At 43.8% G+C, this 18975-nt stretch overlaps 1 protein-coding gene across 1 annotated transcript in view; it reads right to left on the bottom strand.

Annotated features, from left to right (window-relative positions):
• Dmbt1 (deleted in malignant brain tumors 1) overlaps positions 1-18975 on the bottom strand; it is a 219663-nt gene that overhangs the window by 26749 nt on the left and 173939 nt on the right. Inside the window, exons 19-29 of the mRNA XM_052175095.1 lie at positions 18128-18154; positions 14691-14723; positions 13100-13135; positions 11474-11797; positions 9088-9114; positions 6285-6317; positions 4503-4538; positions 2895-3218; positions 1886-1915; positions 1036-1071; positions 200-276 (exon numbers count right to left, since the gene is read on the bottom strand). Coding sequence (XP_052031055.1) covers positions 200-276; positions 1036-1071; positions 1886-1915; positions 2895-3218; positions 4503-4538; positions 6285-6317; positions 9088-9114; positions 11474-11797; positions 13100-13135; positions 14691-14723; positions 18128-18154 — 983 coding nt within the window. The remainder of the gene's footprint in view (positions 1-199; positions 277-1035; positions 1072-1885; positions 1916-2894; positions 3219-4502; positions 4539-6284; positions 6318-9087; positions 9115-11473; positions 11798-13099; positions 13136-14690; positions 14724-18127; positions 18155-18975) is intronic.

Below are 18975 nucleotides of genomic sequence, written 5' to 3' on the forward strand. Positions count from 1 at the left end.
CAAGTCTGTTCATTAGTTCTAGGATGGAGTAAATAGAAGATAAATTTTTGTGGGCAGAGTGGATCACTGTGGATATATGCAGGAAAGATAGGACCTCTTTCTAATTCCATTCTTTCTCCTTGACTTTCAGAGCTGTGATCGAGAGCTGTGATTGAGCACAGACTTCAAGAAGATTCTAGAAATCTTGCCTTTCTCCAACCTTTTGGTTGAAATGCTGAAAGCTATGAGTTGGTCTCATCCCAAACTTACCATAAATAGGAGTTGTAGTCAACCAATCTGGAGAGAAAACAAAGCTAGATTAGAAGGAAGGGCTGTATCACTTCTCGGCCTTTTGGCTAAGATCAAGTGTAGAAGGAAGGCCTATGCATCAAAGTGTTGTCAAGATCCCTGTGTTACCAAGATGGAAACATTGGACACAGACACACTGCACCTGAGGAACAGAGTCTTTTCTCAAGGGCACATGGTGGCACTGGCCATGCTCTCATGTGCCCATCATAGTGCCAGTGAGGTGCAATGATATCATTGTCCTGAATGGCAGTTGCTTACTAAAAGACTCATGCCATCTATATGTAAGGAGCATGAGAAGAACAGTCACTGCTGTCCCATGTCGCATGACTCTTGCAAAAGATGATGCTTTCCAGACAAATGTCATAAGAAGGGTCCACCATAGCAAATGATTTCACAGGAAAGCAAAATTTAGCAAAATGATTAAGTGCTGCAAGTCTGTGATTCTCCTGAGACAAGCAGGGGATGTGGGCTCAACAGATGCTGCCTTTGTACTTTATAGAAAATATGAAGGTTCTGGAGAAGATAGAATACGAAAGAGTCCCACCTCTGTGGCTGTTGGCTGTGGCTGTGAGTAGAATAGGGATCTCTACCAACCTATCAGCAACTTGGTAAACTCCTTTCTATATGACTAAACACAAAGGATCATAAGCAAGGCAGACAATTCCTTCATCTTAATCTCTTATTAGCCAGTCAAGGTTTCAACCTGAGATGTATAGGGAGCCAAACCATGGTAAGAAGTCTCATTACCTGGTGTAGTTTCTGGCGTAGAAGTAGGCCACGTGTCTGAAAATGACAACAAAAAGTAAGATTAGGAGACAAATGGACGCAAAAAGATGTTCTCCACACAATGCAGAATCCATTCAATAGCTACACTTGTAACTTATGCACAGGGGTCCAACCCAGATTCTCATCCAAAGAACAAGGTCCTAAGGATTTCAGAATGTTCTGCTCCTCTCTTAAACTGAGACATTCTTTTCTCTAAGAAGCTCTGTCTGTCCATTTGGGGATCCGAGTATGGGGCAGGTATATGTGACACCATGTCCCGGATTTAGATAAATAGTAGAGAAAGACAAAAGGCCAAAGGCAACAGACTGTAGAACATAGAAGAATTGACTTTTCTGGTGATTAGATTCACAAAACATTCCTTGCTTCTCCATCTACCTCACATAGCATGGGGAGTTGACCATGGAGCACATATGTGTTGGTGGGAAGGTGACCATGCAGCACATACAAGTTGGTGGGGAGGTGACCATGAAGTACATATGGGATGGTGGGGACCTGATTGTGGGGCAATACAGGTTTTGCAGAAATAGAAGAGAGTGACTTGGATAAAGCTGATGGTTTCAAACGGCCAAAGAATGTCCACATCGATTTGCAGACAGGTCTTGAATATAAAAGGGCCAAAGTTCCTTGCATGGGTGACTTTTTATTTCAGTTGCAAGTGTCTCAACTACTACTCTACCAAATATTTGACGCAAACTTGGGTTGGGGATAAGAAAGTGACTCCTGAATATGAAAGTGGCAAGAGAAGAGTATGTTTCCCCAAAATGGGATTTCCAAGAACAGAGATCTTCCATATAAAGATGCTGAGACTCACCTGGCCAGGCTGTGTTCTGGTTTTGGGCAGCTGTAAGAAAGAAGGTAGGTTAGACACAGAGCACAGGACCCCACTTAGGGGTCCCACAGGTGGAACAGAGTTGGTGGTTTCACACAAAGAGCTGATGTTCTGCATATAACCAGTGTACCCAGAAACCTAGATGCACTCACAAATCCATCCTGCACCCTACAACAAAAGCCTGAACCTCAGTGCCCATAAGTCATTATCTGGAGTAAGAAAGTAACGACTACTGCTAGAACAGGCTACAAACTTCCTTGAATGACCATGGAGGTAATCAATCAAAATTAGTCTCAGTGATGAGCTGTTGAAGACCCACTGACTACCCTCATGTTAGTAGGATACTGTTGGAAACATGTGGTTCTTCTTGCTTCACTGATCCAATATGAATTCTTCATGGCTGATTCATGAGCCCCAAATATATCATCACCTTGTAATGCCTATATCCTACACTGTCATCCAGATTTCTACCTGTTAATCAATGAGTCATTGACTAAGGTTAGCTAACTGGACTAACCTAAGATGATTATGGCTAAGGACAAATGATTACAAAACAAAAGAAAGTGGAGAAATGGAACACACGTATTCTACAAAGGCTCTATCTCTGTGAATTATTTCAGGGACCACGGGAAGTGGAGTCAAATGAATGTCCCTCAGGTAAAATAATGGATTATAGTTTTTACATGAGTTGCTGGGTGCTAAGCATTAAAACCAGTACCTAGGGACTTTCAAATACTATGAGATAGCTTACAAGAGGGAACATATGAAGACACCAGTATTTCCTCAAGTTGGGGACCTAGCTCTGCACCTAGAGAACTCTAGAATTCCTAGACAGCTATGAAAGTTTTGGACAGTTCTCTGAGTAAGAACAACTCAACAATGCATAATGAGCTCCACTATTGATGAAGCCAAAATACAGCACTGAGAACAGAGCCAGTGACCTCTAAAAGCCCATTCTTGAGGACAATATCTGATGGGTTTTGGGTCTTACCTGAACAGATGACCCCAGCATCCTCATGGTGTCCACAGTTATGGGAGAGCCAGCCACGGTGGGAGCAGCTCCACAGATAGTTCTCATGTCCTGTACAGGCCACATCATCCAGAACAATGGACCCAGAGCCTGCTCCAAAGTGGGCACTTCCTGGAGCAGACAAGGCCCAGCCACAGCCCAGTTGCCTGCACACCACGTTGGCATCATTGGTGTCCCAGCTGTCGTCACACACGGTGCCCCAGGAACCCTGGTAAAGGATCTCCACGCGACCCTGACATCTGTCTCCTCCATTCACCAGTCTCACAGCCAAACCAGAATCTGTTCCTGGAAAGACATGGTGGTTTCTCCTGGGTTGGTCCAGTGTGGATGATGGAACTTGTACACTTTGTGGGCAGCTCACTCATGAACTTTAAAGGATTATGGGATGTGAGCTCCTCCTGCTGCTGCATCCTGGCCACACTGTCTTGTGCAGACCTTTCCCCTCTCACTTTGCCTGGGAACCCTCACTGCAATGCTCTCTATTTCTGTTCTAGACATGAGGGCCGTGTTTGTCTCTAGGTTGCCTAGGTTTCTGCAAACTATGTTGGCATGGGTTGAATCTGCCCTGGATGGTGACAAGATACCTACTCCACCTTGTTCCTAAGGCCTTGAGTGCCAAGCACTGTAGAATCAAGTGTGACTCAAGTAGGGAGAAGATGCAGACCCTCCCATCTCCTAACACATACACTGCACATGTGCACATTCATCACCACCCTGTCCCACACCTGCGAGTAGTAAAGGAGAAGGTAGAGCAGGTTAGTCTATGAGAGACCAAAGGGTCAGAATGATAGCTCCTGTCATAACAGAAGTTCATGGGTCCCTGTCAAAAGCTATCAACACCTGCTTACATACACAAGGTGGAGAGTTTACATCAGAACTGCATTTAGGCCCAATACAAAAGTATAAGGCTGAAGGAGCTGTTTATCCCTCCCCCCACCCACTGAGGTGGGTCATGTGACTGTCTCCCTGAGCTCAATCTCTTTCTGCAAGCATATCACACTAGATGTCCCCAAGTTTTGTCACTGCTAGTCACGAAGACTACTTGATGTGAACTTTTCATTGAAGTCAAGGTTCAACCCAAAATGATTAAACAAGACAAATGTCCGCACGCAATTTGCACTAAGACTAAGCTTTCTTGACTAGAAACCCATTTGTAGTGAATCAGAATGGCATCTCATGAGGGGTCATCAGTCTCATTTTGTCACCCAACCCCTCTGGAAGGTTGCTTTATTTTGATACCTCTAAACCCAGAGTCTCTTCTGATATAACAATAAATTTAGAGACCATAGATTTTTAGAACCCACTCCAATACTGACTTCTCCTACACACAGAGAGAGGGAAATGGCCAATGACAGCATACAGACTGACCCCTCCACACACACAGGGAAATGGACAGTGACAGGGGTCCCAGTGGAGGAAAGTCCTCAGGTCAGGAGGCATCCCCAACTTTTCTAAGTCTCCACAGCACACACCCACCAGCCTATCCCCTTAAGTGTTCCAAGGAAGACAATGCCAGGAATAAACTCACATCATGACTTACAGAAATAGTTTTATGCATTTTTTCTTTACCTATTGGTGTGTACTCAGGAACTGGAGTAGTCACCTCTGCATATCCATATACAGATGAGGAGAAAAAAATGAGAAACATGATGTTAAGTCTCCACTGAGAAAAAACTGAGACATACAAATGCACTCAACCTGCTGATGGGATGAGATTCAGGGTCTGTACTGGGCAGTGCTATGTGACTGGACACTAGTGAGACATCTATGTAGTCTTGAGTTCTCCAAATCTAAAGGGCTATTTTTATGGAACATGTGCTGAGCTCTAGGGAACTAATAAAAATGAGGTTTGTCATGCTTAAATATGTCATTAATAGTTTTTATCTAATTATACTGTCTGATAATTACAATATAAAGTTCAGTAGCACAGGTCTGGAATGCCTATTTACCATGGTTTTCTATGTAGATATTTTTAATTCAAATATCTCACTGTATGACCCTAGACTAAACTGAATCTCAAAATCCTCCTACCTCACACTCCTGAGTACTAGAACACACTGTGTGTATTTGTGTGTGTGTGTGTGTGTGTGTGTGTGTGTAAAAGAGAGAAAGAAAGAGAGATACAAAGAGAGACAGAGACACACAGAGAGAGAATGCCTAGCTCATTGGTTTTTACTATATTAGAAATGATTATAATCTCTTGCCTTTAGAAAAGACACAAATTTCAACATATATGTTAATATTATGTTGAAAAGCCCTGGATCTCAGACAAGAGTTGACATGATATTGAGGTCTGGAGTGGATAACTGGAGATCTTCCCACTGCTACCAGGTGACCAGGTTCCATCTGAGAAACCTTCACAAGGACTCTGGGTATGGAAGAAGTTGTCCTCTAGCCACACACTAGATCCTGATACAAACAGCTCTACGAAAGTCCTCTCTCACAGCTCTGTGTCAAAGCGTTGTTCAGTCCCCTCTTCCCTGAAACCTAACTCCCACAGTTACAGCCTAGTGCCTACCAAGCCTAGGAACAATGTCTGCTACCAAAGAGTGTCCTGCAAGGTAATCAATACAGAGAAGAAAGTCGGTTTTCATTGTGGAGTTGTTACGAATAAGTAACAGGGTGGAATCTTGGGAAGGAATATGGCTAAGCTACAAGAAAATCAACTTTATCTTTGGGGCGCCCCACATGCCTGGGGAAGAGTAATGCCTGACATATGGGCACTTTGTCTTCTCAACAAGGGTAGCCTGGCCAGAGTTTTTGCTGGTGTCCTAGGCACAAAATAATCCCATGGAGAAAAGAAGAAAGAGATTTTCCTCTAAAGCCCAGGCTGCCACAGTTGAAACTATACTGATGAGCCACCACCACCTCTCACTGGAGGAACTCAAAGAGGATCTGTGATGTCCCCTGATGGGGGTGGAGGATCAAAGCATCCATAATTGGTTTATAAGGCCTCAGACAAAGGGAGATGGCAAGGGCATTGGCTAAGCAGAGTTTTGATTTTCTCTCCAGGCACCACATCTCCCAGCTCCTCTGCTCTCTGGAATGGCCAAGGTGTGGGTGAAACATGGGGACCTCAGGGCACTGAGAATGGTCAATAGAATCCCTAGAAATAAGACCTCCTTGGTGGCCTTTGAAAATGCCTCCTCTGACTGATCCTACCCAACCTCTGTGATTCAGGGACATAATCCATGGCATATATGACTATGTAAACTTAAACACTTATTGAGAAATTTCCCTGGGGGCTTAGGAATATTCATGCTCTGACTTCTACCCATCTTCTGGATCAGAGATGAATCTAGGAGTTCTGGGGATAATAAGGCCACAGGGATATAACATAACACAACTTACCTTCTGTGGTTTGTTCGGTTGTATAGGACACATCTACGAAATAAGAAAGGAAGAATTCATTGCATGTTGATCCTCACTTGAGGAACACAAAGGTAGGAGATAAAATCTCCTGTGCTAAAGGCCTTTCATCATTAGAAATGCTGTAATTCGCCGTGGGATCTAACAATGAGCCCTCTTTAAATTGCTATGGAGATGTCACCATGAGTATCTTTTGACCTTACTTTCCTTCACCTCTGCTTCTATTCCATCCAAAAACATATGCAGTTCACCAACAGCCCCAATGTAGAAACATGATGGCAAATACCCAGATGATATTTGAATCCAAAAGTCATTTGGATATCCCTGAAGTTCAAACAAAACCTCTCATTGTAAACATTTTCCATCACTAAAACAGTCCTGAGAAAGTGGCTCTGGTGAGCAACAGAGGCAAATTTCCTGAGATTATTGCAGAAAGGCAGAAAAACCCATGCACAGTGTGACTGCTTGCAGGGCTATGGTCCGTCTACTGCTGCTGTCAGCTGGGATCTGATCACCACAGTCACACTATATTCCATGTGTCATGTGCACAGTACATGTTACCTATCAATGCTTAAATCAGCAATCCACATGGGAATACATGTGCACACACACACACACACACACACACACACACACACACACACATTCAGGCACACAAAAGGTGCTTCTGCATTCACTCCATCTTCAACAGGGTCAAATGTGCAATGGTATCCATCTAGCCTCCAGACTGCTCTCCTACTGTAAGGCTGCACAATGACTGGGCAGTCAGCAGGCAACATGCTTCTACATGATGTGGTGCCCCTAAGTTTCTCACAGTTAAATCTGTGCTGGTTGTGAGAGGAAAGAGACAGCAGTTGTGTAGTACCAGGAAAGAAGAGGTTCAGCATCCTGACCGCAGGAGCTTATCTTGGCTGTGCCCTTCTGTGAATGTTTATGATTGTGAGAACTCTGTAATGTGAGGGGATCAGACAGTTGCTGTTGGAGTACTTCAGAGGGTGCTATGAGATTAGCAAAGGCCAACTGAACCTTCCAAGTTCCAAAGAAGGCTCTGGGTCGGAAAGAGACAGTCTTGCTGCCCTCTGCTGGTCACTCTCTAAACCTAGAGAAGTGGCAGCCGTGGCTTGTCCCTTTCTGGAAGTCAAAATTCTTCCTCTGGATTCCCAGCCAGGATCATATCCTGATGATAGCATGTAATACGTGTGATAGCTAAGCATTGGTCATGTACAATATTTTAATTGTGGAAGGAAGAATCAGTGACTGTTTTCCTCTAGCTCTTCGGACAGAAGGTGAATGCTAATTTCATCCACCACATAACTGAAGGCAGAGAGAAGAATGATGAGAAAGGGTGGGGATTGATAGGGTCTGCCCAGCAGTTTGACACCCATGTCTCTCATCTCTACTCGATTCCTGATTTCTGTGGCCAACAATTCCGCTGGATTCCATCATAGAGAAGCAGCAATGATGGCCATCTGTCCTAGTTATCTCCACTGTCAACAGAGCTCCAGCTAAGTCATGTGAAGGATTCTCAATCTGGGAGTAGCCCAGATCACAATTGCCTGTGGCCCTGTCTGTGTAGATTGCTTTGACAGATAATTGGCCAAGCAAGGCCCACCACTGTCCTTAGGCAGGTGAGCCTGTGCTGTGTAAGAACACTAGATAAGCATGAGTCAGAAGGCCAGTAAGCAGGGCTGCTCCATGGCCTCTCTTTCAGTTCCTGCCTCCAGCTCCTGCCCTGGCTTCACTCAATGATGGATGGTAACATGTAAGCCAAATAGACCTCCTCCAAGTTGCTTAGGGTCACTGTGTAATCACAACAACAGGAAGCAGATTCAACCCCAATCTCATCAGTGGCCCAAAGCCAGAGACAACAGTGAAGAAAATGGTCTTACCGTTATTTGTCGCCCCTGGGTTCCACCAACCTTAATACAAAGGAAAAAAAGCTCAGTTTAGAATTGGATCCACTGTGTAGAAATGGTCTCATCCCGGGTGCTCAGTTAGCATCAACTGCACTGTATAGCCATTCCTCCTTGGAGGGTCGGGTGGTATCAGTGTTTTAGTTTTGGCTTTATGCACTGCCCAAGGTCTTGATAAAAATGATTTTCCTTTTTGGTTTTGTTTTGCTTTGCTTTTGGTAAGGAATGATAAAAATATCTGGGATGTAAGGAATGTACACATCATGTCAGATGTGAGAAAAAAAGAGCAGGACATGGTGGCAAAATCTTGGAATCCTAGAACCTGGAAACTTCAGGCAAGAACAGGAATTCAAGGGTACACTTGCCAAAAGCAGCAAGTCCGAGGATAGCCTGGGTTAGATGGGTCTCAAAAAATAATAAGTAAACAGACCAATAGCCAACAAATTATCCTATAACCTTGTCAATATTAGATTCTGATTAGTCTTGAGACAAGCAGGAGTTGGCCCGAGTTTGAAGAGGACATGTTGTCCTTACATATCATCTGCCAACCACAGATACCTGAGTCCACTTCTTCTCTCAAGTCAGAATTTCTTCTAGCAGGACTGAATCCAAGACCTGCCTTCAAATATTCTGTTTGATTCTGCCATACACTGAAATTTGAAGCCAGGGCAACATAACATGGAAGACTGTAATTGTCTTAGCACAGGACCCTTTATGTTATAGCTGGCAGGAGTTTCTATTGTCATTTTGTGGCTAGATGGGACACTATATTTCAGCCTAGTGTCATTCATTACCATGTAGTGTGCCAGTGTCTAACACAACATAAGGGGAAATCATACCCTGGTACAGGTCCATATTTTCAAAGAACTTACCAGGTGTGGGATTGCTTGTTTGAGAAGCTGAGGAAGGAATAAAAGCAAATTCAGACTGTGTGTCACCCACAAGAATCTAGGCAAAAATCCTTTCTGAAGTAATAGCATTTACAACTCCCCTATGTGGGCCCCACCCCAAAGACAAGACCCAAATACCTAGCTTCCTTTTTTGTTAGTCAAAAGAGCAAAATAGTCTTAGTAATATTCCAGTTGGGGCCTTTGTATCATGGGCTCCTTCACAGATTACACAGGTGATGAATCAGAAATATGAAGAAAAAAGCCTGTCTCTGTATTACCAAACACGGAAACCTTTCCATCTTGTCATCCTCACATGAGTGATTTAGTGTAGCACTGAGTCATAAACATTAATATTCTGAGGGACTAGATCTGGGATGACTGGAAGGACACAGGACAGTGTCTGTGGGTCACACACCAGGTGTTATAAGACTTGAGTATCAGAGGATTTGGGTAGAAGCAAGGAAGTTCTTGGAAGTTTCATTTCCATGTGAGACAATATGAGAGAGAGAGAGAGAGAGAGAGATGTCTGTGTATGTGATATGTATGTTTTTGTGTGTCTTAAAAGATATAAATTAGGGAGCAACTTCTAAAGGGGAGAGTGTCCTTAACCTTTAGAGAGGTTGGAACAAACCAGGTGGAGGCTGGTGAAAGACAGGGCAAAGTAGACCTGATCCAACAGACTATAGCATCTGCAGTGACCTGACTGTTCCTATAGGGGCAGGGGATTGAAACGAATGTGACAAGCACAGTATTGTAGACTAAGTGAACTGCAGTTCCCTGTTTAAAAAAAAAAGGAGAAGAAATAAAACCAGCATGAATGCTGGGCACAGGGGCTCACAGTGGAAATCCTAGCACTGGGAATTGAGGCTGAAGAATTAGTAGATCAAGTGCAGCAGCCTGGATTATACATATACTACTATAGTGATATACTTATAGATCAGTAAAATAGAACATAGAACACAGGAGAGACCATGTAGGAACTGAAACATTCAGATGTCCCAATTCAGGGGAAGATACACAAAGATCACCAGGAAACAGTGAAAAAACGTGAGGTGCCAGTAAGCAGACATGGGGTCACTACCATGGTGAAACCTCGGGCCCTTGATTTAAGTAGCAAACAGCACTCATATTTATAATGCCCAGTGGTGTGTTCTTACAACTCCTGTACAGTTCCTGTCAGCCATGAATGTCCAAAGAGCAAAACTAATGACCCAGGTAACAAATTTGGTAAAAACAAAGAAGAGGTTGAGGAGTGTTGTCTTCTCAATAGTGTCCTAGTGTCCGAAAAAAATCATGACCCTAAAATAAACAGGAGAACAGGGGGATTCCAAGCTGTTGACAGTAACCTGAGCTAGGTGTGACATAGACATCTGTGAGAAACAGAAGGACAGTTAGATAGAAAACACCAGAGTTTCTTCTGGATTCCCAGGGAGGAGAGACTCAGCCTTTGGGCAGATGTACTGAGGCTGAGGTTCCAGGGTGGGTGCAGCCAGGGCAGACTGTGAATAACACAGATACTCATGAGCTTCTGCTGTGGACTCCATGACCCAGGTGGGACCTGGTTTTCTGCAGCTTACTAATTGCAAGTAAGAAAGTCATGACCACCTGCGCACATGACAGGAAACCAACATTCTTCATTACTCTTCAGGCGAAAGCACACTCAGCCTTGAATTGTTGAAGATTCAAAAATCCACCCTTGTGTTACTGGGATACTGTAGAAATGTAGCATAAGTCCCTGCCACATCCAGGCCAAAATATTTCTTGTCCACTTATCTCATGAGCATACTATGTATGACCTCACTGCCATGTCCACAACCCAACACTCATGAGTGACATTCCTGGTACATTGTCATGATTGAGCTAGTGACCCCAAATCTGTGAGAACCCAGAGCTCTATAGAGCCTGAGGGAGTGAAGGAGTTACTGACACTTCCCCAGAACACTCCTTTTGCAGGACTTTCTGAGAAGGATTCTTGGGAACACTGGGGGGAAAGAACAGTGAATTTGCTCAGCTCACCATGCCTTACAGCTTCGCCATTCTGATATTAAAAATCAACATAGAAACAGGATTCCAGTGCTCCAAACCAAGGCTGGGTTGCTCCTTGAAAGATCATGTGCATGGTGACCCTGGTACTTTCTCAAGTCTGGGACTTGACATTGCATTTCCATGGCTTACCTGTCTCAGATAAACTCTAGAATCACTAGAACCTGAGAGCACTCTGCAGGGCCCTGACTGAGGAGGAAATTGCCCTGGATATTCAACAACCATTATAAGGACTAGGTGAATATACCAGAATGTAGTTGTGACAGCACTCATAATGACCTGACTGAATTTCTGTCAGGAATATTTAATAATCACTGGGTCTTACCTGAACAGATGACTCCAGCATCCTCATGGTGTCCACAGTTATGGGAGAGCCAGCCACTGTGGGAGCAGCTCCACAGATAGTTCTCATAACCTCTACAGGCCACATCATCAAGGACAATGGGCCCTGAGCCCTGTCCAAAGTAGGCACTTGGTGGGGCAGACAAGGCTGAGCCACAGCCCAGCTGCCTGCACACCACGTTGGCGTCATTGATGTCCCAGCTGTCGTCACACACGGTGCCCCAGGAACCCTGGTAAAGGATCTCCACGCGACCCTGACACCTGTCTCCTCCATTCACCAGCCTCACAGCCAAACCAGAATCTGATCCTGGAAAGACATGGTAGATTTTCCTGTGTTGGTCCAGTGTGGATGATGGAGCTTGTACAGTTTGTGGGCAGCTCACTCATGAACTTTAAAGGATTATGGGATGTGAGCTCCTCCTGCTGCTGCATCGAGGCCACACTGTCCTGTGATGACCTTTACTCTCTCACTTTGCCTGGGAAACCTCACTGCAATGCCCTCTAATTCTGTTCTAGACATGAGGGCCATGTTTGTCACCAGGATGCCTAGGTTTCTGCAAACTGTGTTGCCATGGTTGAGTCTGCCCTGGATGGTGACAAGATACCTACTCCACCTTGTACCTAAGGCCTTGAGTGCCATGCACTCTAGAATCAAATGTGACTCAAGAAGAGAGAGGATGTAGATGTTCCCAGCTACACACACACACACACACACACACACACACACACACACACTGCACATGCATACATCCATCTCAACCCTGTCCCACACCTGGGAGCAGTAAGGAGAAGGCAGAGCAGATTAGTCTAAAACAGCCCAATGGGGCAGAAAGTTGATCTTCCTTCCACAACAGAAATTCATGAGTCCCTGGCAAAGGCTCTCAACACCTGCTTACATACACAGTTTTCCAAGTTGATATCAGAACTCCTTTCAGGACCAATATACATTTATTGCTCTGAAGAAAAAGGTGTCTCCCCACTGACCTGGGTCACATGACTGCCTCCATGAACTCACTCTCTTTCTGCAAGGATACCAATCTAGAGGGCACCAAGCTTTTTCACTGCTGGTCACCAAGATTACTGCTGTGAACTCTTCTTTGAGGTTGGGGTTCAACCCAACATGTTTAAACAAGAGAAATGTCTGCACATAGTTTGTACTAAGATTAAGCTTTCTTGACTGGACACCCATTTGAAGTGAATCAGAATGGCATCTCAGAAGAGGTCATCAGTCTCATTTTGTGACCCCAACCTCCCTGTAAAGTTGTCTATCTTGATTTTTCTGACCCCAGAGTCTCTTCTGACATAACATTAAATTTAGAGACCATGAATTTTTGGAACCCACTCCAATACTGGCTTCTCCTACACACGAGGGAAAGGAGAATGGCCAATGACAGCATGCTGACTGACTCCTTCACACACACAGGGAAATGAGCAGTGACAGGGGTCCTAGTGGAGGAAAGTTCTCAGGTCAGGAGGCATCCCCAAATTCTCTAAGTCTTCACAGCACACACCCACCACACTATCCCCTTAAGTGTCCCAAGGAAGTCAATTCTGTACATAAAACTTTCATAATGACCTCCAGAGAGAGATTTTTACAATCTTTTCTTACCTGTCAGTGTGTAATCAGGAACTCGAGTAGTCGGCTCTATAAGTTCATATACAGATAAGGGAGAAAATGAGAAACATGATGTTAAGTCTCCATTGAGGAAAACCAGTGCATGCAACTGCACTCAACCTGCTGATGGATGAGATTCAGCATCTATACTGGGTAATGCTATGTGACTCGACACTAGTGAGAAGTCTATGTAGTCTTGTGTTGTCCAAGTCTAAACGGCTATTTTTTTTTTTAAAAAAAATGTTATTAGCCTACAGACCCTAGTTCTAACTTGCCTACATATGACTTGCACTGAGCTCTAGGGCACCAGTACAAAAATGTTTCTGACAGATATGCATGTAATTCTTATCTAATTGCACTGGTTGGCAGACTAATATTACATTCACTATCAGATGTGTGGGATGCTGGTTTGCCTCAACTTTGTATGAGAATGCTTTTTTGTTTCAGTATCTCTGCATGTACCCTAGGGTAGACTGAAACTCAAAATCCTACTAGCTCAGCATCATGAGTGGTAGACTATTGTGTGTGTTTTTACATACATAGGTGCATGTGTATGTGTGTGTGTGTATCTGTGTCTGTATGTGTATTGTGTATGGTATGTGTGGTTGAGTGTGTTGTTTATGTGTGTGTGGTTGTATGTGTGTGACCATATTCACTGTTTTTTTTTAAGTTAGGAAAATGAATCTGTCCCCTTTAAATGAGACACAAACTTCAAGCAAATGATTAAATTGCTTTAAAAGTGCCCTAACTCTTGGACAGAGCACCTTTACGAGTTGACTTGGTACAGGGGATTGGACTAAAGATATTCACATATTAACTCAATGGCACCAGACAACCAGCTTCTGAGTAACCTTCGTAAGGTCTCTGAATACAGAAAAAATTCACCTCTCCCCACACAGTAGGTCCTGATATACACAGGATGGAATCTCTGGAAGGAATATGTCTAAGTGAGAGTAAAGCCAGTCTCATGTTTTGGACACCTCACAGACCTAGGAAAAAGTAATGCTTGATATTGGCACAATTTAGAAATCCCAAGGAGAGAAGAAAGGGTTTTTTTCAAAAGCCCAGGCCATCAGAGTATAAACTATAATGATGTGCCTCTAATACCATTCATTGGAGGAACTCAAAAGATGGAACAGTATCTCTGATGTCCTAGGATGTGGTACTGTGACATCCACAGTAGTTTTATAATGCCTTAGACAAAAGGAAATGACAAAGGTATTGGATAAGCAGAGTTTTACTTTCCTCTCCAGGCACTGCTGCCAGAGACTCTGCTCCCTGGACTGGCCAAGATGTGGGTGAAACATGGTGACCTCAGGGCACTGAGCATAGTCAATAGAATCCCTACAAACAAGACCTCTTTGGTGGCCCTTTAAGATGCCCCTTCTGGATCATCCTCCCCAACCTCCACAACTTCAGAGCCATAATCCATGGCACATATGCCCACATAGGCTTGAACTTGAGAAATTTTCCTGAGAGCTTAGGACCCCGGGTACTCTGCCTTCTGCCCATCTTCTGCATCACAGGTGAGCCTGTGGATTCTGGGGAACAATAGGCCACAGGGATACAACATAGAACACCTTACCTTCTGAGGTTTGTTCAGTTGTATAGAACACATCTGCAAAATGAGAAAGGAAGAATTCATTCAGTATTAGTCCTCCCTTAAAGAACCCAGAGGCAGAAGCTAAAATCTCCTGTGCTAAAGGCCTTCATCACTAGAAATGCTGTAATTCTCCTATGGAGTATGACACTGATACTTCTTTAACTTGCCACTGAGATGCCAACATGAGTATCTTTTGGCCTTAATCTCCACCATCTCTGCACCTATTCCATCCAAAAAAACTATCCAGTTCACCAGGAGAACCAATGTAGGAAGAAGATGGAAATAGCCAGATGATATTTGAATCCAAAAGTCATTTGGATATTTCTGTACTTCAAACAGCACCTCTTATTATAAATATTTGCCATCTCTAAAATGGTTCTCAGAAAGTGACTCTCATTAGCAAAAGTGTTGACTTCCAGATATTATTTCAGAAGGACAGAATGAATGTAGTTGCAATGTAGCTCCTAGCAGGACCATGGTCCTTCTACTATTGTCAGGAAGGGTGTGAACACTACAGTCACAGTATGTTTCCTATGACATGTACACAGTACATGCTACTTATCAATAGTTAAACTGGGGATCAACATGGGAATACATATGCACACACACATATACTCACACACACACACACACACACATATAAACATTCAGGCACACAAAGGGTGCTTCTGCATCCACTCCATCTTCATCAGGGTCGCAAGTGCAGTGGTGTTCATCTAAAGAAGTCTTCTCTCTAGCCTACAGCCTGCTCTCCCACTGCAAGGATGCACATGACTGGGCAGGCATCAGGCAGCATGCTCCTGCATGGAGTGGTCTAAGTCTCTCCTAATTAAATCTGTGCTGGTTGTGAGAGAAAACACACAGCAGCAGTGTAGCAGCAGGAAAGAACAGGTTCAGCATCCTCACAGCTGGAGCTGAGCCTGGATGCGCCCTTCTGTGGCTCCTTTGTGGTTGTGAGAACTCTGTGGTCTGAGAGTGATAGGTTGGAGTGGATGCACAGTGGGCAGCTCAGACAGTTGCTGTTGGAGTTCTTCAGAGGGTGCTATGGGGATTGGAAAAGGCCAACTGAACCTTCCAAGGTGTTCCCAATGAAGGCTCTGGTCCCAAGGAGGTATCCTTGCTGCCCTCTGCTGGTCACTCTCTGAATGTTCCCACTAGAGAAGTGCCAGTCTTGGTTTGGCCCTTTCTGGAAGTATAAGGACCTGCAGTCTTAATTAACCTGAAACCCCCAACCCCCAGATCTCGTAGACACTGGACCACCAACCAGGCAGCATACACCAGTTGATATGAGGCTCCCAACACATATTTAGGAGAGGACTGCTGGGTCTGTGTTCAGTCAGAGAAGATGCACCTAACACTCAAGAGACTGGAGACCCCAGGGAGTTTAGAGGTCTGGTGGAGCTGGGGTGTGAGGATGGGGACATCCTCATGGAGACAGGGGCAGGGAGGAGGTATGTAATGTGGAACAGTCAGAGAGTAGACTGGGAGAGGAATATAACCACAAGTGCAAAAAATTTAAATAAAAAGGATTATAAAAAAAGGAAAAAAAAAAGCTTCCTCTGGATTCCCTGCCAGGAACATATCCTAATGGCAGCACATACTACCTCTGATAGTTGAGCATTGGTTATGTGCAATATTTTAATTGTGGAAGGAAGAATCAGTGACTGTTTTCCACTAGCACTTCTGACACAAGGCTAATGCTAAATTCATCCATCCTGTGACTGAAGGGCAGAGAGAAGAATGAAGAGGAAGGGTTGGGATTGGTAGGGTCTGCCCAGCCGTTTGAGACACAAGTCCCTCATCTCTACCACATCCCTGATTTCTGTGCCCAATAACTCCATTGGATTCCACCAGATAGTAGTAGTAGTAGTAGTAGTAGCAGAAGCAGCAGCAGCAGCAGCAGTGCTGGTCATCTGTCCTAGCTATCTCCACTGTCAACAGAACTCCACCTAAATCATGTAAAGGACTCTCAATCTTGGAGTTATCCAGATCAGATCAGACTGGAGTGGCCCAGTCTGTTTGGATTGTCTGGATTGATAATTGTCAGGGCAGGGCCAGCCTTTTGTCCTTGGGCAGGTGAACCTGTGCTGTATGAGAACATCAACTAAGGGCTGGAGAGATGGCTTAGCAGTTAAAGAGCACTGGCTGCTCCTCAGAAGGTCCTGAATTCAAATCCCAGCAACCATATGGTGGTTCATATCGGTAAAGAGACCTGATGCCCTCTTCTGCTATGTCTAAAGACAGCTGCAATGTACTTAGATATAATAATAAATAAATCTTTAAAAAAAAAAAACCAAAGTACACTCTCTAAGCATGAATCAGAAAGCCAGTAGCTGATCAATAGCCTCTCTTTCAGTTCCTACCTCCAGCTCCTGCCCTGGCTTCACTCAATGATGGATGGTAACATTGTAAGCCAAGTTGCTTAGGGTCACTGTGTAATCACAACAACAGGAAGCAGATTCAACCCCAATCTCATCAGTGGCCCAAAGCCAGAGACAACAGTGAAGAAAATGGTCTTACCGTTATTTGTCGCCCCTGGGTTCCACCAACCTTAATACAAAGGAAAAAAAGCTCTGTTTAGAATTGGATCCACTGTGTAGAAATGGTCTCATCCCAGGTGCTCAGTTAGCATCAACTGCACTGTGCAGCCAATCCTCCTTGGAGGGTTGGGTGGTATCAGTGTTTTAGTTTTGGCTTTATGCACTGCCCAAGGTCTTGATAAAAATGATTTTCCTTTTTGGTTTTGTTTTGCTTTGCTTTTGGTAAGAAATGATAAAAATATCTGGGATGTAAGGAATGTACACATCATGTCAGATGTGAGAAAAAACGAGCAGGACATGGTGGCAAAATCTTGGAATCCTAGAACCTGGAAACTTCAGGCAAGAAGAACAGGAATTCAAGGGTACACTTGCCAAAAGCAGCAAGTCCGAGGATAGCCTGGGTTAGATGGGTCTCAAAAAATAATAAGTAAACAGACCAATAGCCAACAAATTGTCCTATAACCTTGTCAATATTAGATTCTGATTAGTCTTGAGACAAGCAGGAGTTGGCCCGAGTTTGAAGAGGACATGTTGTCCTTACATATCATCTGCCAACCACAGATACCTGAGTCCACTTCTTCTCTCAAGTCAGAATTTCTTCTAGCAGGACTGAATCCAAGACCTGCCTTCAAATATTCTGTTTGACTCTGCCATACACTGAAATTTGAAGCCAGGGCAACATAACATGGAAGACTGTAATTGTCTTAGCACAGGACCCTTTATGTTATAGCTGGCAGGAGTTTCTATTGTCATTTTGTGGCTAGATGGGACACTATATTTCAGCCTAGTGTCATTCATTACCATGTAGTGTGCCAGTGTCTAACACAACATAAGGGGAAATCATACCCTGGTACAGGTCCATATTTTCAAAGAACTTACCAGGTGTGGGACTGCTTGTTTGAGAAGCTGAGGAAGGAATAAAAGCAAATTCAGACTGTGTGTCACCCACAAGAATCCTGGCAAAAATCCTTTCTGAAGTGATGGCATTTACAACTCCCCTATGTGGGCCCCACCCCAAAGTCAAAACACAAATACCTAGCTTCCTTTTTTTGTTAGTCAAAAGAGCAAAATAGTCTTAGTAATATTCCAGTCGGGGCCTTTGTATCATGGGCTCCTTCACAGATTACACAGGTGATGAATCAGAAATATAAAGAAAAAAGCCTGTCTCTGTATTATCAAGTACAGAAACCTTTCCATCTTGTCATCCTCACATGAGTGATTTAGTGTAGCACTGAGTAATAAACATTAGTATTCTATGAGAGACTAGATCAGGGATGACTGGAAGGATACAGAAGGATGTTTAAGGATCACACACCTGTTGATAAAAGAGTTGAGTGAGAGAATTTGGGTAGAAGCAAGGAAGTTCTTGGAACCCATTTCATTTCCATGTGAGACAATATGTGTCTTTTTTCTGTACCGTGTATTTATCTCTATGTATGTTTGGGTCTCTGTCCATTCAAGTATCTATGTATTTGTGTATGGTTTCTTTGTGTTTATATCTGAGTGTCTCTGTGTGTGTATATGTGTGTGTGTGTGTGTGTGTGTGTGTGTGATGTCTGTGTGTGATATGTATGTTTTTGTGTGTCTTAAAAGATATAAATTAGGAAATGACTTCTGAAAGGGACAGTGTCCTTAACCCTTAGAGAACAAACCAAGTGGAGGCTGGTGAAAGACAGGGAAAAGTAAACCTGCTCCAACAGACTATAGTATCAGCAGTGACCTGACTG

The sequence above is a fragment of the Apodemus sylvaticus genome, chromosome 1 (genome assembly GCF_947179515.1).
Source record: "Apodemus sylvaticus chromosome 1, mApoSyl1.1, whole genome shotgun sequence".
Classification (NCBI taxonomy): Eukaryota; Metazoa; Chordata; class Mammalia; order Rodentia; family Muridae; genus Apodemus; species Apodemus sylvaticus.